This window comes from Pleurodeles waltl, chromosome 9 (genome assembly GCF_031143425.1).
Source record: "Pleurodeles waltl isolate 20211129_DDA chromosome 9, aPleWal1.hap1.20221129, whole genome shotgun sequence".
NCBI classification, from domain to species: Eukaryota; Metazoa; Chordata; class Amphibia; order Caudata; family Salamandridae; genus Pleurodeles; species Pleurodeles waltl.
The window spans coordinates 1,174,733,121-1,174,757,313 of record NC_090448.1 but is presented as its reverse complement, the minus strand read 5'-3'; the positions used below and the strand labels follow the sequence as shown (position 1 = coordinate 1,174,757,313).

The 24,193-nt window shown below is 49.1% G+C and overlaps 1 protein-coding gene across 12 annotated transcripts in view; it reads left to right on the top strand.

The window, feature by feature from the left end:
- Positions 1 to 24,193, top strand: part of HECTD1 (HECT domain E3 ubiquitin protein ligase 1) — a 352,555-nt gene that overhangs the window by 261,402 nt on the left and 66,960 nt on the right. For 7 of the 12 annotated variants that reach the window (XM_069209073.1, XM_069209080.1, XM_069209078.1 and 4 more), the window contains exons 30-32: positions 9,110 to 9,164; positions 9,440 to 9,622; positions 10,097 to 10,307. In XM_069209073.1, coding sequence (XP_069065174.1) covers positions 9,110 to 9,164; positions 9,440 to 9,622; positions 10,097 to 10,307 — 449 coding nt within the window. The remainder of the gene's footprint in view (positions 1 to 9,109; positions 9,165 to 9,439; positions 9,623 to 10,096; positions 10,308 to 24,193) is intronic. The other 5 variants (XM_069209084.1, XM_069209083.1, XM_069209082.1 and 2 more) reach the window with 1 other exon arrangement.

The window sequence follows — 24,193 nt, the reverse complement described above, 5'->3', positions numbered from 1 at the left end:
AGACACAGTAAGTAACCAGGGAAGCCATTTTAAGTACATGTGCTGGACACTGATCAAAACGAGTTCCTCAGCTATGTGATGGCTTCACTGAAACCAGGGATGTTTGGGATCAAACATCTTGTGTTAATACACCCTCACTGATTCCAGTGAAGGATTTATTAATACATAAGAACCCAGAGGGCACCTTATAGGCGCCCCCTGAAAAACCTGCCAATAACTAGGGTGCTTACTGCTGAGTCTCAACCAGCTTCTGTAGATGGATTTCTGACCCCCAAGGGTGAGAGCCCACGCAGTTGGGTGGTCAGGAACAAAGCCTTCTTTGGCAGGAGTGTTACACACCCCTTCCAAAAGGATGACCTGCAAATTGGTATTCCAAGGCAGGAAACTTCAAAGAGCCCACCGCCTTTGGTATGCAAATCTGGCTTCCGTGAGAAGATTCAAACCCCCCCCCTAACAAGGGCTCATTTGGCGCCTGGACAGGTGGGAAAATTAATAGTAGGAGAGACATGTCTACCTTCAGGCCAGTTCCACCCCTAAGGTGAGATACCTGATGTAGACAGAATATTTGGAAGTCTGCCATCTTGGTGATGGCAGAACTAGGAACTCTGAGATAGGGGCGGAGTGACCCCAGGGGCAAGTAGCTTCTACACTCCCCTAACACCTCTAAATCCAGTATTTAGGGGAGCCCCTGGCACCAGAAAATCACATCCTGCCGACCTGAAAGAAGACGGACACTAAAGATTCACAAAAGCAGGAGCAGAAGACCAGCAAATGACTTTGTGCCAACACTGCCAGCTTGCTTGTTGTCCTCAATAGTTGCGACAAAGATGACTCTTCCTGCAGCTGCCTGTGCTTTCAAAGGCCTGGTAGGAATACCAGCCGTCACTCAAGACCCAGGGTCTCCTATGAAGTACTAGAGCTGTTCCCTTGCATCTTGCCGGCCCCCCTGGCCCCAGGAGAAGAGGACCAAAGGTCTCCCCACGTCCCTGAGCATTGTGAGACCTGATCCCCTTGTTGGTTCAGCAGGACTGCTGCCCCCCCCCCCCCCCCTCCTCCTCCAGTCCCAGCCTGCTGACTTACTGTCCAGACCGATCCCCATTGCCTTCAATGGGACATCCGACATTGAACTACACCTCTGCACCTGCCTTCCTAGTGCTGCCCGAGGTGGCTTTGTTGGTGTGGCCTAGGACCCTTGCCCATACTCACTTAGTCTGGAAGATTGGTCTTTTGGCTGGTGTTTGATGCAACTTTGACAGATGTGCACTGGATCCCTGCCAACCTGGTTGTCAGTGTTCTTTCCCCCAAACTGCCCAGTTGGCAAACCCCTTACCACCCTCTGTAAGCCCATAGTAAATGGTACCACTGGTCCTAGGCCTGAGGTACTAAACAGTGTCCTTAAGGACTGCACCACAAATTATGCCATCTTAAGGGACCCCTCACCAAGCACATGGAAGGCTGCCATTGTAGGCTGTGTGGCTCGTTGCAGACAAAAGTGAAAACGCAGCATGGCACACAGGCTGTGTGCCATGTTCCCTAACACTGCATGCAGTATATGTAAGTTATCCCTACAACAGGCTTACAGCCCTAAGGCAGGGTGCATTATATTCCATTTGAGGACATATCTGCAAGAGCAGTGATGCCCCTGCTATGTCTGTCGATTCTCAAACATATTAAGTGGCCAAGGAAGCTATTTTAGATACATGTGCTGGAAACTAGTCAATACGAGTTCCCCAGCTACATGATAGCTTCACTGAAGATAGGGATGTTTGGTATCAAACATCTCATATTGATAATCCCACACCGATTCCAGTGTTGAATTAACCAATACATGCACAGAGAGAGCACCTTAGAGGTGCCCCCTGAAAACCTATCAGCCTCTGGTGTCCTTGCTAGTTTGAACCAGCCTGCCACCAAGACACTGATTTGACCTCCTAGGGTGAGAGCCTTTGCTCTCAAGAAGCCCAGACCAAAGGCTCCTCCAGGAAGAGGGTGTAGCACCCTCTCCCGCAGGATGACCTTTAAAGAAGCTGCCGCTTTTTGAACGCTACTCTGGCTTCCCTCACCGGAGAAGACGACCCCCTCCCCAACCGGGCACATGGACAGGCAGGAAAATGAGCTAGTCTGGTAGGCGTACCACCCTCAGGCTATTACCACCCCTAAGGTGGGCTACTGCGAGGTGGACACAATTTTTAAGAAGTAGCAATCTTTGTGATGGCATACTAAGTGGTTCTGGGAAAGGGTATCCCTACTTCCCATAGGAAGTAGTCCTATAGGGGGCATAGTGAACCCAAGGGCCAGTAACTCATTGGCTACTACCAAACACGCCACTAAATTCAGTATTAAGGGGAGCCCCTGGCACCAGAGAAGCTGGTCCTGATGACCTATAAAGAGCCACCAAAGCAGAAGAGGAGAAAAGAAGAAGGAGCTGGCCTGGTGCCAACCCCCGGCCTGTCTGTCCCTCATCGAAATCTGCACCAAAATCGACTCCTCCTGCAGCGGTGACTCCAGAAACCTGGGTGGACGGCCTATGAAGAGCGGACCTGTTCTTGAGCAAACTCCAAAGAAAAGGGACTCTGAAGCCTCCGGAACTGCCAAAACCCAACATCTGAAGTCATCACTGCACCTGCCGTCTCTGACCTGAGCTGAAGTAGATCACCAGCGCCCACAAGGTTCCCCGGCCGACCAGAGTCCGAGTCCATTGTGGTTTCACCCCTCCTGGACTCCCTGACGACACCGGAAGCCTCTGCAGGTGGCGCCCCTCCACGCGACTGCTCTGGTCAGGAAACTCTGACACCTAAAGCCACCTCTGCACCTGTCGCCCTTGAGCAGTGGAGAAGAGAGCCAAAGGTGAACACCTGTGCCCGAGCATTGTGAGGCCAATCCCTGCTGTTGGTGCAGCCCGACGGGCCTTCTGGTCAGAGCCTGCATCCTATGCAGTGACTGATCCCTATTGAAAAGCTTTGGGCACCTGACGCTGTTCTGCACCCTGCACTCGGCCTCCCCTGTGCCACTGGTGGTGGACTGCTGGTGCTGCCTTGGACTTTGCCCACCACTCACCTTAACTCCTGGAAATTGGTCTTGTAAATCTGTACTCTGCCTGTTTGCAGAACTTGTTTTTTCTCTCATAGGATAGCATTGTAGAACCCAGAAATTGCACTGGTTCCACTTTTTAAAGTGAAAAGAATTCCTATTTAAAAACGTACATACTTGAACAATTTTTCGCCTAAACATCTATAAAAATACTTGCTATTTTTTATTTTTTTATTTGTGTGGGTCTCCTTTTTGAGTCGTGTGTCTCATTGACTATTTGTGGGTGTCTTGCACTCCTGTGTTAAGCCGAAGGTTGGTCGACCCCACTACCACTAAATAGAGCACTTTGGGATTACATAGCAAGCCCTGCCCACTCTCCTGGACTCTTTACACAGTAGTGGCCCACCACATAAAGGGCCAGCTTCGTACACACTGCCATCTATTGCTTGTATGAAGCAATGTTTTAAAAATTGTCAAAATCTTGTCTGGCCATCAGACTCTAAAATCCTCTTATATCCCTGAATCGGGTTAATCCTGGCAGGCTGTGTATTCCTTCATACTCAAAGTATTGTGAAACATATAAGTGATGGTTTCTGAAGACAAATGTCTAAATCATGCATAATTTTTCTACAATCTTCTGTAAAATGAAGTCTACTCCATACAGCTTTCAAAAGAGGTCTGACAATGGAGCACTGTGCGGTAGCAAGAAATGTCATACAAATGAATGGCCGCTGTGGCGACACTCAGTCACTACAGAACTGTTACAAAAGATTTTGCGCAAGGTGGTGCTTGATCTATTTGCATAATGGGTGACCCCAAACTTAGGCCTCGTTGAAATGAAGCTGAATAAAAATATGCTACAACTTTTTGTCCAGGCACCCAGAGAACATGAAAGGAAAGTGCTCAGCTGGGTAAACTGGCATAAAACAGTTTCTGACTTTTTTTAAAGCCAATGACTGTGATTCGATTGGCAGTCGCAAGAACTGAGACTTGGGAATGGCCTTGTTGTATCAGCTGTGATTGTCTGAAATCGTGACCTCAAATGCTTCAGCCTCCAGCCAAACAGATTGCAGGGAATGTTTTTGATCCCTATCGCAGTCAGCAAGAACCTAGCAACGCGACACTTGAAATCAGACTTTGACAATCTGCAGCTGCCTTCACAGTACATGGACATTGTCTGGGTGCTAGTCACTGAAATGGATTAGGTTTGTCCTGGGAGAAGACCACCACACCCACACAGTACATGTTTACACGCTCTCCCGTACCGATCGCACCTAGGCTGAAGTACCATCACGATGCATCTCACTGTACTGGCTTCAAACTGAAAATCCATGGGTATCGCTTTACAATTGAAAATGCTGCACTCTTTCCTGAAAACCTTTGGGGCAGAGGGACTGAAAGCACAATCATTCTAGCAAAACACTTTTCTTAGGAGGAGATTATTTAAATAATTATCACATCTACCCACCTAGTCAGTATTTTGCTTCTATCACCATCCATGGGAAACCTAATCACCATTTTTCAGAGTTGCACAGTGGCACTGAGGACACGTCCCTCTTCCATTTCAAAAGTGATGTTAATTCCATCTAAAACAGGCCATCAGTTTTCTATTGTTATCTAACCATTCAGCACAGAAAAAGGGTTGCAAAATAGTACACACTGACACATGACTTATGCGAAGTTGCTGTATGCGGTGGGGTAAACTCATTCACACATCACAGCCTGAACCTGGACCCATGTCTAGAAGCACACATGGCCACGGCGTGTTCTCTGTGAGGCCTGCACATCTACAACATATTTAAAGTGGGAAGAATTGTTGCTTGTCTGTAACGATGATTTTTCAGCAATCTTTTCTTTTGTGAATTTGCATGTGACTTAGCCATCCTCCCATGGATGTGGAAGAGGTCTACAATGCTTGAGGCAGCTTTAGGTGAAGGGCAGGCAAATAATTGTACAACGCTACAACTCCAGAGGGTGCCCTCTTGCTATTGGGGGGTGGGTGTTACTTAGACATCGTTGTCTTATTCATCCACTGGATGGCAGAAATGTGTCATATGATTCTAACTTATCTTACACTGCAGAGCGATGCTTGTTGCCAATTGGTGTTTCTAAGCATAATTGTAATTATGGTGCAGATAGTCTTTCAGCCTTTTCATTTTTACAGCTTCCGCTCATCACGCCTACTACTTTATGGGCAAGAAATTATTTCAGCCTGCGGGGGAAGTAGAACTGATGAGAGACGCTGTGCGAGAGCAGGGCTTGTGGCTGTGTGTGTGTGTGGCTCTGTGTGTGTGTGTGGCTCTGTGTGTGTGTGTGGCTCTGTGTGTGTGTGTGGCTCTGTGTGTGTGTGTGGCTCTGTGTGTGTGTGTGGCTCTGTGTGTGTGTGGCTCTGTGTGTGTGTGGCTCTGTGTGTGTGTGGCTCTGTGTGTGTGGCTCTGTGTGTGTGTGTGTGGCTCTGTGTGTGTGTGTGGCTCTGTGTGTGTGTGTGGCTCTGTGTGTGTGTGTGGCTCTGTGTGTGTGTGTGGCTCTGTGTGTGTGTGGCTCTGTGTGTGTGTGGCTCTGTGTGTGTGTGTGTGTGTGGCTCTGTGTGTGTGTGTGGCTCTGTGTGTGTGTGTGGCTCTGTGTGTGTGTGTGTGTGGCTCTGTGTGTGTGTGTGTGTGGCTCTGTGTGTGTGTGTGGCTCTGTGTGTGTGTGTGGCTCTCTGTGTGTGTGTGTGTGTGTGTGTGTGTGTGTGTGAAACCATGACCTCAAGTGAGATGAGTGGGAGCAGGACGTGTGTGTGCAGCTGAGTGGGAGTGTGTAGGACGCTGGCCTGGTGTGTGGTGAGCACCTATGGTGTTGTCATCCTATACCAGGCCCAGGTATCCCCTATTAGTGAGGTGTAGGCAGTGTCTAGGAAGCAAAGCTCTCTAGAGGTTGCTGTGGATGAGCAGCCAAGACTTACCTAGGAGAGCTTATGCAATACAATTACAGTCACACAGCACTAATGAAAGAACCACACAGCGTTACAAACACAAAGGTACTTTATTATGGTAACACAAATACTAAAATACTGTATAGGCAATACTCCTTTAGAAGGTGAGTAAAGAGACTGTTGTATACACATTAGAAGTCCGTGATTAGCATAGAAAGCAATAGCAAACATAATGAAAATAATAATAATAATAATAGAAAATAATGAAGGCTCTAGGGGGAGTCAAAACCATATACTAACTAAGTGGAATGCGAAAGGTAGTCTCCCACCCTAGTAAGTGGAATCAGTAGGAGGGAGCTAGAGGAACTAAGAACCCCAAAAGGTAAGTACCAGTGTGTCCCCTCCCCCCCCCCAAAAGCGACAAGGAGAAAGGAGGTAAGTAACTGTTTTTTCCCCAAACTCACAGGTAAACTTTGGAAAAGGACTGTGCAAGACTGGAAGAAACCAAAGGCTGATCCGGACAGAAGAGGACCTGCAAGAGAAGGGGACCAAGTCCAGTTCGAGTTGGAGTGTCCGGTTGGGGAAGGAGCCACTACCCACCCTTCTGGAGATGCAGAACCAGGTTGACGGTGGAGACGGAGTCAGCTGTGCAGCACAGGAGCAAGAGAAGAGTTCCAAAAGTGATGCAGGTGATGTTCCACAACAGAAGAAGAGGTGCAGTCAGTCAGTGGTGTTGGAGAACCACCAACAAACCTTGACAAAGGCAAAAGTCGCAGATGAAGAGTTGCAGAGCTGCCGGGGATCAGCAGGGTCCAGGGGGACTCAACCCAAGGAAATGAGTCCCAGGTGACCCTCAGCAGTGATGAGTCGTAAGCCGAGGATGCAGCCCCCACTGGCAACCCGCAGGCACAGGATTCGCAGTGAGGTCCACTCAGCACAACTGGAAAGAAATCCTACGTCTCACAAGCAACAGGCAGGAAACTGTGCTTTACAGGGAAGAGTGCTGGAGGCCGGGGTTATACGGAGCCTGAAGAGTTGCGGTGCACATGTGTACTGTCCTGCAAGGAGAAGCAAGGGCTTTACTGTCTCCCAAGTTGGACAGCTGGTAGAGAGGACCGAGGGGACCATTCCAGACCACACTGTGTTGCAGGATTCATGCAGTTTTGCAGGAGAAAAGATACATGCAGCCAGTTGTTGGTAGCTGGTGCCTGTGGATGCAGGGAGTGACTCCTTCACTCCAAGGGAGATTCCTTCTTGCTTCTTGTGCAGTCTGAGGACTCGTCGCCCTCAGAGGATGCACAGTGAGTTAAATGTTGCAGTTGCTGGAAGGAGCCTGAGAAACAATGTTGCAAAGCGGAGTCGTCGCTGGAATTGCAGATTGTCAGTTCCTAGAGGGTCCAGTTGCAGTCCCAGTGGCCAGAAGATGAAGTGAACGATGCAGAGGAGTCCTGCTGGAATCTTCGACGTTGGATCCGAAGATTTACCCTGGAGGCAGACCCTAAACAGCCCAGGAACGGGGATTGGTCACATATCAGGGTGACCACTTTTCAGGAAGGGGCTGTGACGTCACCTGCCTGACCTGGCCACTCAGATGCTCTGAGGAGCTTCCACCCACCTTGGATTCAAGATGGCGCAGAATCAAGTGGCTACCTGGAGGAGCTCTTGGAACCATCCCTGGGGTGGTGATGGACAGGGGAGTAGTCACTCCCCTTTCCATTGTTCAGTTTCGCACCAGAGCAGGTACGGGGGGGGTCCCTGGACTGCTGCCAACCGGTTTATGCGGGGAGGGCACCAAATGTGCCCTTAAAAGCATACCGGTGGCTACCCCTCCCAAAACATGTAACACCCATTTCTAGAGGAAGAGGGTGTTGCCTCCCTCTCCTATAGAAAAACCTTTGTTCTGCCTTCCTCTGCTTGAGCAGGCTAAGCAGCAGGAGGGCAGTGACCTGTCTGTGGGGCGGCAGCAGCATGGGCTGCCCAGAAAACTCCAGAAGATTTGTAGGAGCAATGCTGGGGGTCCTTTAAGGAGCCCCCCCCCTCCCAGAGTGCATGGAATCATCCAACCAATACTGGCAACAGTAGTGGGGTATGATTCTGACATGTTTGGTACCAAACATGCCTGGGTTTGGAGTTACCATTGTGTAGCTGGACATAGGTAGTGACCTGTGTCCAGTACACGGGTAAAATGGCTTCCCTGCACTTACAAAATCCAGGAAAATGGAGCTGCATTTTGTAGGGGCACCTCTGCTCATGCAGGGGTACCCTCACAAACCGGTACCTGCACCCTGCCCTCTGGGCTAGGAGGGCCTACCATAGGGGTGACTTGCAATGACCTGTAGTGAAAAGGGTGCCTGCACCCTTTCACGCAGGCTGCAATGACAGGCCTGCAGACACTGGCATCCTAGTTAGCAGGCTCCCAGGCAACACAGTCAAAACACACAGCAGCCAAAAAGGGGGGGGGTAACCATGCCAAAAAGAGGTTACTTTCCTTTGGAGTGAGCAAGCAAGAATTGGGGGGTAGGTTCGAGAGGAGAGGGAGGGCAAGGCTCAATTCTGGGGCTCAGTGGTAGTGTAGGAGCAGGACTTGTAGGTGGGGCTGAGAGGTAGTGAAAGGGAAGGACGTGGGTGTGAGGTAAAGTGGCAGTGATCAAGCAAGGCTTGGGCAGTTGACCGACTGGAAACGTGGGTGCAAGTTTTTGGTATTGGAGCTAGTTAGGAGAGTGTTAGCGAGGCTTAGGTGTGGTGGTGAGTAATTAGGTGTGGGAGGTGAATGGATGTGTAATAGAAGGAATTGGCGTTGGGGCTGTGGGAGTGTGGGAGCAAGGCTTAGGTGTGGGCTGGGTTATTAGGTGTGGGGGTGAATGGATGTGTTATAGCAGGAAATAGAGGTGGGGCTAGTGGGAGTGTGGTTGTATTGCTATATCTTGCACTCAGTGATAACTTGTGTATCTGAACCCCTTTTCTTACAGTATTAGGCACCTAGTTGTCTATCCTCCAATGTCAGTGGACTTCCTTTGCCCATGGCTGATGAACTGTTTCCAGTTTATTCTGCTCTGTTTTCCACCGTTCTCGTTGTGTATGTGACGTGTAACATTTGTAGTGCAAAGCCTTTCACTGTGTAAGCATGGAGAATACTTAAATGCTTTTTTCTCTGTCCCACTCAAGGATCATATACCGGGAGCTGAAGGATTCGGACAAAGATCGGGAGAATGAGCGGCAGGTGAGTACTAACTGGACACTTCTGTACTCCATCTCTTTAGGCCCCATTAAATTGAAACTTAGAGGGCAGAGCCAGCAACGCTGCCACAGTTTGCCATGTGCGTCAGCTTTCGAAAACTCGCTAATCATTGGCCATCGGAACCATGTACAAGCAAACTGTGACAGTTGTGTGCCTTGCATGCCCCTCCCTTCAGTTCCCAATCTCTATTCATGCATGTGGCATCTTTTGAGACTTTACAATCAGGAAAGACCAACATTTGGTTCTTCCTATTGTAGGGTCGCTGGTCTCTTGCGCATGTGGGACAGTACCTTGGCACTGATGAATTACCAAAGAATGACTTGATAACGTACCTGCAGAAGAGTGCAGACCCCGCCTTCCTGCGCCACTGGAAATTAACCGGCACTAATAAAAGTATTAGGAAAAACAGGAATTGTTCCCAGCTGATAGCCGCATACAAGGTATAATCCTGCGTTGAGCATTCCGTTGGGGTTGGGGTTGGGGTTAGGGTGAGAGGGGGGGCAGGTTTTCTTTTCCCTTCTTTTTATGTTTTATCAACAGTTTGTCTTCACCAAGAGTGTGGGGAAGGAGGAAATGCCAGTGGTTGTGTAGTTGAGGCGAGGAAATTAACTATGAATGTCTCTACATTTCCCAATTAATGTGCTGCGCTTATGTATGTTGCATGTCACTAACACAGATGATCTGTCTGGGCCCAGATTTTTCCTTTTTTTTTTTTTTTTTTTTTTTTGTTTCTGCCCTTCTTTGGTTCATAACCTTTCAGGAAAATGTATTGCAGGTCATGGATGTTGCCCCCTGCTCAGAATTTTGTTTTGCACTTTATTGTAGCAAACTGGCCAGTTTGTAACACTAACCTAGGCAGCTGTTTTCCCGCACTTGCTCTTTCCCAAATGTCACTGTGTTCCTCCTTTCCATAGGACTTCTGTGAACGTGCTTCTAAGTCTGGAGTTAGCCCAAGTTCTCTGGCCACACTGCAGAGCTGTGATATCCTCAGCCAGGCGAGGGAACAGCCCCAGGCCAAAGCTGGAAGCGGTCAGAGCTCCTGTGGAGTGGAAGATGTCCTGCAGCTTTTGCGCATTCTGTACATAGTTGCAAGTGACCCTTACTCAACCAGGACAGCACAAGAAGGTATGTGATCTGCAGGCAGGTTAGGCTCTGGCTTGGAGATCTGCTGTGTGCGTGTGGTAGATGCTTTGGATGGACTGGGTCGAAAGATGTCTCTGTGAGGTGGGACTAGCTTACACCTGCATCATGCACTGCTGGTCTGACGAGGAGGGTTAAAACTCTCGAGTAATGATGTTCTCACATGGTGTCTTTGACTGCTGCCTTTTCCTTGAGCGGTGGTAAAAGCATTGCTTAGAATTGTTTGTCTGTGAAAGTACTATGCCCTTTGATTTTACTTTCTGCTGCCTGAGCTGCTTGTATTCTGTACAATGTGATTTATTTATTTTTTTAAACCTTAGGTTCATGTTTTTTTTCAGCACACACACAATTTTAATTACAGATTTCTGAAATGCTCATTAAGCTGTCCTACAACCCACATTACTTATTGAATGGTTTGCACTGAGCTTGCTATCCTGGCAAGAAGCTCATTATGAATCAAACACTTAGTTCAGGAATTTCTCCATATGGGACTCCCCAAAACCCTTTCAGAGATGCATGCATTTCATCTGACCCCCTTGGAATTTCGAAGCCAGAACAAATGAGTATGAATTTAAAAATGTTTGACACAATCGTAGCATCACTCACTATTTATAGAAAGAAATAGCAAATATGAAGTCTGAGCTGCAGCTATTATAAAATTGGAAATTTAGTTTGGAGGGTCTCTATTGTGTCTTACACTTTGCATTTGGGAATGCACAAGGCTTGTAGTTGGGGGATGAAATACCTACAGGTACACACAATAGACATTTGACAATCTATAGAAACGTTTTGCGAGTGCTGATGTCCGCAGCAGTTACTCTTGTAAGGCATCTCAGTTTTGAGGGTTTCAGGCATTAGTCTGGAAGTGCAAAACAATATAACAGTGTTGCGTGTGTATGTGTGTGCATATTATATAAATAAAATATATATATTTGATGGAATATGTGGCTGTAGATACATATACGTTCTGCATACTCATGCCATCTAGTGTTGGGTCCAGAGTGTTGCAAGTTGTTTTTCTTCGAAGAAGCAGGGATCGAGTGACTCCTCCTTTTTGGTGATACTCCTTAGATTGTTTTCTCTCCTCGGTCTGATTCAGGTGGGAGTCTTCGCTCCGTCTTTCGACTCGCTCCAGTTCGAAATCTTTCCTTCTGTCTTCTCTTTAGCAACGGTATTGTTTCTCTATCGTGTATTCCTGTCTGAGTTCATCTCCACTTGTCGGTGCGGGCACCGACCGCACAAACCTCTGAGGCAACCTCGCCCATTTCAGGCCTACCTCACCACTCTGCACCGAAGAGTATGCTGACCTGCTGAAACAGGTGGCATTTTATTTGTCCTCGGTGCCACTCAAAATTCCTCCACACCGACCAATATTTGGTGTGTAACCTGTGCCTCTCCCCCAATTACCAAGAAGCTACCTACGACGCCTGCAAATCATTCTGGTCAAAGAAGACCTTTCAGGACTGAAGAGCTCGTTGGTTGGAGATGGCGCACAAGTCTCCGGATGACACCCCGGACATCTTTGGGGAGGAACACGCACAAGAGGACCCTGAACAAGAAGAGGCCTGTTTCATCCAGGACTGCAACGTCCACTTGGATATTGAAAGCCACGAGGTAACATCTGCATAACCCATGATACCGTGGCCCATCCTGCCCACCCTAAGACTGTTAAAAAGCCCTTTGCAGAGATCACTGACTGCCACTAGGCAATGGTCGGATCTGAAAAACTGTTTCCGCTGTCCCGCCCTCTGGCTCTGCTCCGGAAATAGCCCAAAGACCAAAACATCGGCTTAGACTTTCGGCACCTCGGTCTGAGACACTTCGTTCTGAACTTCAGCTCCGAGTACTTCGGTATCAACCTGAACAGCTTTCACCTCGGTGCCGAGCGAATTGCATCTACTGAAAACTTTTGTGCCGAAAACCACAGACAAGATCTTCTGAGCAGTAGGACTCTAACCAGTCTTCAGCTACGCCGTCACCTGTGGAACCCATTTTGGAGACCATGAACGCTTGCCAGTGCCTCCTCCATATTCAGGAGGGTACAGGGCACATTATTGCTTCCCCCTGTACTTTTCAAGAAGAAATTATCCTTCCAAAAGGCTTTGGATGCTTCTCCACCTCCAAAGGTTACCAAGGACAGTGTTTCCTCCACACCTACCAAGCCTTCTCCACCTCTTCCTCCTCCACCTTCTACACCTCCTCCACTCCCTGCTTTTCCTCCACCTCCCACCCTTCATTCTTCATCTCCCTCACCTACTGCAGTAGATTTTACACCTCAGGGATCCCCTGCATACACTGGGGAAGATTTGGGTGAGGCACAGCAGGCCCCAGATCCACAAGACACATATGACTCTGATCCCATGTTGACCAACGACCCAGATTTGTACCCCGCACGACCCACCCCACCAGAGGATAGCACATACTATCAAGAGGTAGTAGCGCATGCAGCTGCCTTCCATAATGTTGAGCTGCAAAGGGGCCAAATCGAACAGGACTACCTGTTTGATGCCCTTACAACCACACACAGGGATATACAGTTTCTCACCATGCTCCCTGGCATGCTTTGTCACGCAGGCTAAATTTTTAAAAACCTGTCTGCGTTAGGGTTATCACTCCTAGAGTAGATAAGAAATATCTACTGCTCCCACTGACCTGCTATATATTAGGTCCCAAGTCCATCCAGACTCCATAGTGGCCACCACTGCACTGAAAAGGACCAATAGTCAGGCCACAGCGGATACTCTTCCTCCTCCAGATAAGGAGAGTATCAAGCTGGATGCCACCGGCAAAAAGGTGGCTGCCCAGGCAGCCAGTCATTGGTGTATTGTCAATTCACAGGCCTTGCTAGCGAGATACGACCAAGCTCACTGGAATGAGATGTGTAAGGAAATGCCTCCTTGGCATGGTTACCCCCTGACTTTTTGCCTTTGCTGATGCTATGTTTTGATTTGAAAGTGTGCTGAGGCCTGCTAACCAGGCCCCAGCACCAGTGTTCTTTCCCTAACCTGTAGTTTTGTTTTCACAATTGGCACACCCTGGCATCCAGGTAAGTCCCTTGTAACTGGTACCCCTGGTACCAAGGGCCCTGATGCCAGGGAAGGTCTCTAAGGGCTGCAGCATATCTTATGCCACCCTGGGGACCCCTCACTCAGCACAGACACACTGCTTGTCAGCTTGTGTGTGTTGGTGAGGACAAAACGAGTAAGTCGACATGGCACTCCCCTCAGGGTGCCATGCCAACCTCACACTGCCTATGCAGTATAGATAAGTCACTCCTCTAGCAGGCCTTACAGCCCTAAGGCAGGGTGCACTATACCATAGGTGAGGGCACCAGTGCATGAGCACTGTGCCCCTACAGTGTTTAAGCCAAACCTTAGACATTGTAAGTACAGGGTAGCCATAAGAGTATATGGTCTGGGAGCCTGTCAAACACAAACTCCACAGCACCATAATGGCTACACTGAAAACTGTGAAGTTTGGTATCAAACTTCTCAGCACAATAAATGCACACTGATGCCAGTGTAAATTTTATTGTAACATACACCCCAGAGGGCACCTTAGAGGTGCCCCCTGAAACCTTAACCAACTACCTGTGTAGGCTGACTGGTTTTAGCAGCCTGCCACACTCGAGACATGTTGCTGGCCACATGGGGAGAGTGCCTTTGTCACTCTGTGGCTAGTAACAAAGCCTGCACTGGGTGGAGATGCTTATCACCTCCCCCTTGCAGGAGCTGTAACACCTGGCGGTGAGCCTCAAAGGCTCACCCCCTTTGTTACAGCACCACAGGGCATTCCAGCTAGTGGAGTTGCCCGCCCACTCCTCCCACGGCCCCACTTTTGGCGGCAAGGCCAGAGGAGATAATGAGAAAAACAAGGAGGAGTCACTGGCCAGTCAGGACAGCCCCTAAGGCAACCTGAGCTGAAGTGACTCTGACTTTTAGGAATCCTCCATCTTGCAGATGGAGGATCCCCCCAATAGGGATAGGAATTTGACCCCCTCCCCTTGGGAGGAGGCACAAAGAGGGTGTAGCCACCCTCAGGGCTAGTAGCCATTGGCTACTGCCCTCCCTGACCTAAACACACCCCTAAATTCTGTATTTAGGGGCTCCCCAGAACCTAGGAACTCAGATTCCTGCAACCTAAGAAGAAGAGGACTGCTAAGCTGAAAAACCCTGCAGAGAAGACGGAGACACCAACTGCCTTGGCCCCAGCTCTACCGGCCTGTCTCCCTTCCTTCTAAAGACACTGCTCCAGCAACGCTTTCCCCAGGGACCAGCGACCTCTGAATCCTCAGAGGACTGCCCTGCTCTAGAAGGACCAAGACACTCCTGAGGACAGCGGCCCTGTTCACCAAAGACTGTTTTTTTCTTTCCAAAGGAGCAACTTTAAAACAACTGCATCTCCCGCCGGAAGCGTGAGACTTGCTACTCCGCACCCGAAGCCCCCAGCTCGACTTGTGGAGAAACAACACTTCAGGGAGGACTCCACGGCGACTACAAGACTGTGAGTAGCCAGAGTTCCCCCCCCTCTGAGCCCCCACAGCGACGCCTGTAGAGGGAATCCCAAGGCTCCCCCTGACCGCGACTGCCTGACTCCCAGATCCCGACGCCTGGAAAAAGACCCTGCACCCGCAGCACCCAGGACCTGAAGGATCGGAACTCCAGTGCAGGAGTGACCCCCAGGAGGCCCTCTCCCTTGCCCAGGTGGTGGCTACCCCGAGGAGCCCCCCCTTGCCTGCCTGCATCGCTGAAGAGACCCCTTGGTCTCCCATTGATTTCCATTGGAAACCCGACGTGTTTGCACACTGCACTCGGCCGCCCCCATGCTGCTGAGGGTGTACTTTCTGTGCTAACTTGTCATTCCCCCCCCCCCCCGGTGCCCTACAAAACCCCCCTGGTCTGCCCTCCGAAGATGCGGGTACTTACCTGCTGGCAGACTGGAACCGGGGCACCCCCTTCTCCATTGAAGCCTATGCGTTTTGGGCACCACTTTGAACTCTGCACCTGACCGGCCCTGAGCTGCTGGTGTGGTAACTTTGGGGTTGCTCTGAACCCCCAACGGTGGGCTACCTTGGACCCAAACTTGAACCCCGTAGGTGGTTTACTTACCTACAAAAACTAACAAATACTTACCTCCCCCAGGAACTGTTGAAAATTGCAAGTGTCTAGTTTTAAAATAGCTATATGTGATTTATTTGAAAAGTATATATGCTATTGTGATTATTCAACGTTCCTAAAGTCCTTACCTGCAATACCTTTCATTCAAAGTATTACATGTAAAATTTGAACCTGTGGTTCTTAAAATAAACTAAGAAAAGATATTTTTCTATACAAAAACCTATTGGCCTGGAATTGTCTCTGAGTGTGTGTTCCTCATTTATTGCTTGTGTATGTACAACAAATGCTTAACACTACTCCTTTGATAAGCCTACTGCTCGACCACACTACCACAAAATAGAGCCATTAGTATTATCTCTTTTTGCCACTATCTTACCTCTAAGGGGAACCCTTGGACTCTGTGCATACTATTCCTTACCTTGAAATAGTGCATACAGAGCCAACTTCCTACAAGATGGAGGAGCTCCTCAAATTTCTCCCCGATGAGTACAGCAAAAGAGGACAGATTGTTGCAGAGGGGCAGACAATTACGAATAATTCCATCCACTGTTTCGTAGATGCTGTAGACACAGCTTTGCAGCATTTCCCCATTTGTGCATCCTTGGAAGAAAGCAACTCTTCAGCCTGCACAAGAAGGAACGTCCCTTGGAGTGAAGAAGTCACTCCCCAGCATCTGCAGGCACCTGCTGCAACTATGAACTGGCTGCGTGGATCTCCTCTCATCCTGAGCTGCGTGGCTCCTGCATCACGGGTGGTAGTCCGGAGTAGTCCTCTTGGTCCTCTCTGCCAGCTGTCCAACTTTGGTGGAGGTAAGCCTTTGCCTTTCCATGCAGGACAGTGCTCCTGTGCACTGCGTCTCTTGCAACTGCCAAGGCTTGTTTGCATCTCCTCTAAGGGATTTTCAGACGACGTATAGCTCCAGTCCCCAGCACTCCTTCCTGCGACGCTCCACCCTCTGCGTTTTTCTCATCTGACCTGGGATCCCTTTCTTCAGTGCTGCATGGGCTCGTTCTGCAACTTCTGTGTCCCCGTTCTCCTGTGGGCCTTCTGCAACGCAGAGGGTCCCCTGTGACTCCCCCTCCTAGGTTGAGTCCTCCTGGGTCTTTCTGGTCCCCAGCAGCACCACTTTTCCACTAACTGCGAACTTGCCTTTACCAAGGCTTATTGGAGGAATTCCTGCACCGACACCCGTCTGCAATCTTCACTCCAGCGTGGGACATCTTCTGCATACATCAGGAACTCTTCCCAAGCTCCAGGGCTGCAGTGCTGACCTGTTCATCACCATCAACCAACTCCTGCAAGTACAGCTGGGTGGGTAGCAGCTCCTACTTCTCCTGGACTCCACTGTGACTTGTGGACTTGGTCCTCTCTCTCCACAGGTCTTCTTCTCCAGGAATCCACCGCTGGTTTCTTGCAGTCTTGTCTGGGTGTTGTCTTTTCTTCTTTTCCTTCCTTCTGGGTGGTTTGTGGAAATTCCAGTGATTTACTCCTGCTTTCCTGGTTGCTGGTGGGTACTGTTACTTACCTCTATGGTTTTTTAGTATCTCCAGCTCCCTTCTGCACATTCCACTTACCTAGGTGGGACGGTCCAGTGTTCGCATTCTAATTTGTTTTGAATATGGTTTTGGCTCCACCTAGGGTCACTATTGCTTATTGCTATTTGTACTGTTTTCTAACCTTTTCTGTGCCTATTTCTGATTACTAGTGTACATATTTAGTGTGTTCACTTACCTCCTAAAGGAGTATTGCCTTTTTAGTAATTTTGGTATTGGCACTAAAATAAAGTACCTTTATTTTTGTAACACTGTGTGGTTTCTTTCATGTGTGTAAGTGCTGTGTGACTGCAGCGGTATTGCATGAGCTTTGCATGTCTCCTAGTTCAGCCTTGGCTGCTCATCCACAGCTACCTCTAGAGAGCCTGGCTTCTAGACACTGACTACATTTCACTAATAAGGGATACCTGGACCTGGTGTAAGGTGCAAGTACCTTAGGTACCCACCACACAGCAGGACAGTAAAATCCCACAATTATCTTTTGTTGTCTTTTGCTGTGGAAAAGACCACTCCATTGGCAAGAGCAGAGTTACAGGCTGCCACAGCAGCCCTGCTAACCTCTGACTGGGACTACTAAAGTTGATAATGTAAGCTATCAGACAACTTGTTATATTAAGCCCAACTTGATGCCTCAATCGAAGTTAATGTAACTTTTTGCAGTGTACAACTTTTATAAAGTTGCCGCTCTGTTGCCCTTAAGTCCCCTGTGCCCATCCACGGTTGCACAAGGGGTCTGTCCCATGAGACATCTGCCTTTCTATGGAGAAGTGCAAACAACTCCCAGGAAAGGAGACAATGTTAGTCTGCATGGGAGAGAGGTATCCACATGGGTGTTAGCCGAAAAGGCTAGCTTCAGAGTAGAAGCCACCTTAGAAAGACAAATGGTGAACACTTGGGAAAGGGGCAACTCTGTTGTTTAGGTAGACAGGCTGGCCCTCGAGAAGGAGGGGCGAAGCCAGTTGCCAAAGTGTTTTTCCTAGGGCGTGTAGTCCCCTAGGTAACCACATCTCTGGTTTGGAATAGGGAGCTCCACAAGCTAAGACCTCTTGATCCTCTTGAGTATAGTGGTGTATTTTCTGCTGCATTGCGAGTGCTGAAATGCCCATGAGTAGCCATGCGCTTTAAAAATGTGCATAAAATAAAATAGAATAGAAGAGTCTTACAGCATAAATCCTTCTCTGGATTCACATGCTGTGCATTATTCTGCCATCTACTGGTTAGATCCGGAGGTGCTTATTCTTTCCCAGCCCACTCCCCTTGGGGGCATCGTTGACCACCATTTGATGCTTGGTCCGTTCCATGTGAAGGCAGATAGCGCCCGGAAGTTCCTGTGCGTGGAAGCCATCTTCAAATTCTTTTTTCCGCTGTTGGGTCTGGAAGCAAAAGGAGGAGCTCCGAAGTGTTTTTGGGCCGTCGAAAAAATCAAGGTACTTTGCGCGTGGGGAAAAAAAATTATATCGCCGGACGAGGAAAGAGAAGAGCAACTGGACATATCCCTCGTCGGGGGACACCCACAGAATTCGTATGTGGCATGAGAATGAATCAAGGTAAGGGTCATGGAAAATACCCCCTTAATTCTGCCTGAACTGCCACCACAAATTTGCCCAGCGCAACCTGCACGAAGTCTGAAACCTCTGCCTGCTGAGAGACCACAGGGACGAAGGGTATGAGGCCTGGGCCGCTTCTGTACCCAAGAAACTCAGGGCACGTCGAAAGCAGAGAGAGGAACACCATGCAGCAATGCAGAGCCTAAAACCCCAGGCGTCCCTGAAGGACCTAGGCCTACCTTGCGTTGAGAAAGAACAGGTTTGAGACGCAAAATGGACCCATGAGGGGTCGGACATTGAACTTCTCGAGGGGTAGACGAGGAAAAAAATGTGCACTGAAGAAAACGACAAAGGACTTCGAAAGGAGGCTTGAAAAGGTACAGAGACCGTTGAAATTCTCAAAGGGGGGAATCCCAGAGAAAATGTCTCACAAGGCAGCCCCGACATACAAGAAAATGATGATTGAGGGCCAGCCACGAGCAAGTGAGGTCCACAGATCCCAGACCAGGGATAATGAAGAAGGCCGAATGCCGAAACAGGTAAAAAGCTTCACGGGGAAAGAAACCCTGAAACTGTCGGAGGAAGAACAGCCGACGCCGAAAAAGAGACAGTCGATGACCCAGTACGTCAAAAAGGCACTAGAGGCTGAAATGGCAGCACTTCTACAACGCAAAAAAAAGACTTTGGTGCTAAAACAATTCAAGACCCCACCAAAACCTTTGACGAGCACAGACGTTGAGGAGGAAGAGACAGCCCTCGAGGCACCAATAACCCTCAAGCCCCATGAAGAGGAGGAGGATTTCTATGACCCAGAGGGGGGAGAAGCAACAGGGAGCTTCGAGGACGAGTGGAATGACCTCGACATGGAATGGAGAGCCCAAAAGAGGAGGTCGACAGCTACTCCTCAAGGCCTTTGGCATCCCCCCCTCCCCCTCCCCTGACGACATAGTGTACAACAGCCTAATTAAGGGGGCAGCAGAAGCATATAGTGTACCCTTAGAGGAAGAGAAGGGAGACTTCTGCTTCCTATTGGAAACCCCTCATGCCATCAAGCATGGGGAATCTATATCTCCCAAACCTACCCAGCTTACTGGACCAGGGCAAGGAGGCTTTCAAAAAACCTGCCGCAGCTAAGGGGGTGACACCAAGAGTGGAGAAAAAATATAAACCTTCCCCCAAAGGGCCCCAAATACCATCCAGGGGAATATGGTGGCGGACTGTATCATCGTCACTATGGCAAGAAGGAGGAACAATGCACACACCTCCATAGGGTCCCCTCCTGAAAGGAAAGCAAGAGGCTGGACATGGTAAGGAGAAAGATGGAAAGAGAGGCAGCAACAAAATGGCTTGTAGCAAACTCCAACCCCCTCCTCAATAGATAATGAGCACCAGCTGTGGGACGAGATAGAGGAGCTAATGAAAAGGCTCCTGAAAGAGGATAGGAAAAGGGCAAAAGTGATCATACAAGAGGGGAAAACCATCACTAACACCTGCCTAAAATCAGCCCTGGATGCCGCTCACACAGCCAGTAGATGAATGTGTACAGGGACAACCCTGAGGAGACGCGCATGGCTCGGAATCTCCGGGTTCAAGCCGGAAGCAGAGGCCTCCATCATAAGCAAGCCCTTCAATGGAAATGCCTTCTTTGTCCAAGAGGTAGACAAATTACAAAGGACAATCAACAGCAAAGGTAATGGGGGCCCTCCAATACAGAGGCAACTTCAGAAGGGGGAGGAAACACCCTCAGAAGACCCACAGGAAGGGGATCTTTTATGGCAACAGCACCAGAGGAATACATAAACTGGCCACCAAACTGCATACCAGCAATGGCAACACCCCGCAAGACAGCCGGTTTGCGGTCGGAGTGCAAGGTGTCAACCCCCTGGGTAGGGTTGAGGGGCTTGCGGCATCCAGGTGACTCAGAAATACCCCCAGACAACCCCAGTGGGAGGCAGAATAGTACAAAACCCCACAAGAAGGGGAAAAGATTACCACAGGCAATTGGGTTTTAAACATGGTACTCCACGGCTACTGTATAGAACTCACAAACCTACCAACACCAAACCCACCAAAGAACCAGAGAACAGAACTGGTGCAACTAAGGAAAGAAGTAAAAACTCCTGCAAAAACATGCAATAGAAAGAATACCAAAAGAGGAGTCAAACAACGGAAACCACTCACCCTACTTCCCGGTACCCAAACAAGACCTTTCACTAAGGCTGATCCTGGACCTCAGGTTCATAAACAAATTCATCCGCACCAAACATTTCAAGATGACAACCCTACAAGAGGTAATTTCACTACCACATGGCAACCATAGACCTACAGGATGCCTATTTGCACTTAATGATGAATCAAGCACACAACAAATACCTCAGGTTCGTACTAGAGTATGTTCACTATCAATTCAAGGTCTTACCCTTTAGAAGAAAGTCCGCACCAAGGGTTTTTACAAAATTCTTGGCAACAGCTGCAGCATTCCTAAGGAGGAAGGGGATTAACGTGTATCCCTACCTGGACGACTGGCTAATAAAAGCACATTCAAAAGAAAGATGTCAAAGGGATAGTCAAACAGTGATCACAACTCTACAAAAGCTGGGTGTCGGCATAAACCACAAAAAATCATCCCTGAAGCCACAACTGGAAAAGATTTTCCTAGGAGCCTGACTGGATGGAAGAAAAGCACATACATAACTTTCCCAGAAGGGTGTGCAGGCAGTGACGGAGCAAACTTGTCTTTACCAAATGGGGTGATCTGACAGTGAGGACAGTAATGAAACTAATGGGCATGATTGCATCATGCATCCCTCTCGCAACCCATGCATGAGTCCACATGCCACCATTCCAGGAATGGCTAGGCAACAACTGGCCCCAAACCACCAGGAGTTGGGATGATCTACTGGTTGTAACAGAGAGCACTGAAGGAGATATATTGGTGGGCATCTAAAGACCTAACCAAGCATAGACCTTTCAAGATGACAACTCTGTTGGTGATCATCATACCAGACACATCTCTTAAGAGATGGGGTGTGCACACACAGACAACTTGAGAATTCGAAGCCAGTAGAGAAAGACCGATGCTATAAAACATGTTAAATTTTTGAGATGAAGACGGTGTTACTAGCTCTGAAACTCTTTAAAACACGAGTAGCGGGGAAAACCTTACTAAACCAGACAGTACAACAACAATGTTCTACCTGGACAAACAAGGGGGCACAAAGTATTTTACCTTAAGGAAACTAGCCCAGGACAAATGGAAGTGGGCATTACCGCAAGGGATCAACTTACAGTCCACCTACTGGCAGACAGACTAGGCAGACAAAGTAGTACACACGATTGGGAGATAAAACGAGAGCCGAGAAAAATTCTTCAGGATTTGGGGCACACCAGCTATTGAAAAGGATTCAGGCTGCAAAAATGAAATGGTTAATTACCAGTTGGAGTAGTTGTTCAGCCTGGAGAGTTTCCTGGATTCGCATGTAAATCACCCACCTCCCTGGAAAAGAAAACAGGACACACAGGTGGGAAAGAGGTTCTATGTACATAAAGCTAGCAAACAAATAATGGAAAATGAATCTGAAGATGGCTACCACGCACAGGAACTTCCGGGGTGCTGTCTGACGTCACACAGGGGACGGACCAAGCACCAAATGGTGGTTGACAATGCCCAAAAGGGGGAGGGGAACAATTACGGACTAGACCACTAGCTGCCAGAATAATGCACAGCATGTTAATCTAGAAAACTCTTCAGGCTGCAAAACTACTCCTACTGGTAAGTAGCCATTTCGTTCTGCTATGTTGGCAGTGGGCAGAAAGGAGAATTCTGGGGTAGCCAGATGCCACACCGCAGAAAGTGGTCATCAAGAGGGAGGCAACCTGGTAGTCAATTGGCCAGTGACCATGTGTAAAGAAATGGCTCCCTGTTGCAGTTACCCCCCACTTTTTGCCTGATACTGATGCTGACTTGACTGAGAAGTGTGCTGGGACCCTGCTAACCAGGCCCCAGCACCAGTGTTCTTTCACCTAAAATGTACTTTTGTATCCACAATTGGCACACCCTGGCATCCAGGTAAGTCCCTTGTAACTGGTACCTCTGGTACCCAGGGCCCTGATGCCAGGGAAGGTCTCTAAGGGCTGCAGCAGGTATTATGCCACCCTGGAGACCCCTCACTCAGCACAGACACACTGCTTGCCAGCTTGTGTGTGCTGGTGAGAACAAAATGAGTAAGTCGACATGGCACTCCCCTCAGGGTGCCATGCCAGCCTCTCACTGCCTATGCAAGTATAGATAAGTCACCCCTCTAGCAGGCCTTACAGCCCTAAGGCAGGGTGCACTATACCATAGGTGAGGGCACCAGTGCATGAGCACTGTGCCCCTACAGTGTCTAAGCCAAACCTTAGACATTGTAAGTGCAGGGTAGCCATAAGAGTATATGGTCTGGGAGTTTGTCAAACACGAACTCCACAGCACCATAATGGCTACACTGAAAACTGAGAAGTTTGGTATCAAACTTCTCAGTACAATAAATGCACACTGATGCCAGTGTACATTTTATTGTAAAATACACCCCAGAGGGCACCTTAGAGGTGCCCCCTGAAACCTTAACCGACTATCTGTGTAGGCTGACTGGTTCCAGCAGCCTGCCACAACCGAGACATGTTGCTGACCCCATGGGGAGAGTGCCTTTGTCACTCTGAGGCCAGTAACAAAGCCTGCACTGGGTGGAGATGCTAACACCTCCCCCAGGCAGGAGCTGTAACACCTGGCGGTGAGCCTCAAAGGCTCACCCCTTTGTGCCAGCACCGCAGGACACTCCAGCTAGTGGAGTTGCCCGCCCCCTCCGGCCACGGCCCCTACTTTTGGCGGCAAGGCCGGAGGAAATAATGAGAATAACAAGGAGGAGTCACTGGCCAGTCAGGACAGCCCCTAAGGTGTCCTGAGCTGAAGTGACTCTAACTTTTAGAAATCCTCCATCTTGCAGTTGGAGGATTCCCCAATAGGATTAGGGATGTGACCCCCCTCCCCTTGGGAGGAGGCACAAAGAGGGTGTACCCACCCTCAGGGCTAGTAGCCATTGGCTACTAACCCCCCAGACCTAAACACGCCCTTAAATTTAGTATTTAAGGGTTTCCCTGAACCTAAGAATTTAGATTCCTGAAACTACAAGAAGAAGAAGACTGCTGAGCTGAAAAACCCCTGCAGAGGAAGAACAGAAGACACCAACTGCTTTGGCCCCAGACTTTCCGGCCTGTCTCCTGCCTTCCAAAGAAACCTGCTCCAGCGACGCTTTCCAAGGGACCAGCGACCTCTGAATCCTCTGAGGACTGCCCTGCTTCAAGAAAGACAAGAAACTCCAGAGGACAGCGGCACTGCTCCAAAAGAACTGCAACTTTGTTTCAAGGAGCAGATTTAAAGACCCCTGCAACTCCCCGCAAGAAGCGTGAGACTTGCAACACTGCACCCGGCGACCCCGACTCGACTGGTGGAGAACCAACACCTCAGGGAGGACCCTCCGGCGACTCCGAGTCCGTGAGTAACCAAAGTTGTCCCCCCTGAGCCCCCACAGCGACGCCTGCAGAGGGAATCCCGAGGCTCCCCCTGACCGCGACTGCCTGAACTCCATTTCCCGACAGCTGGAAAGGACCCTGCACCC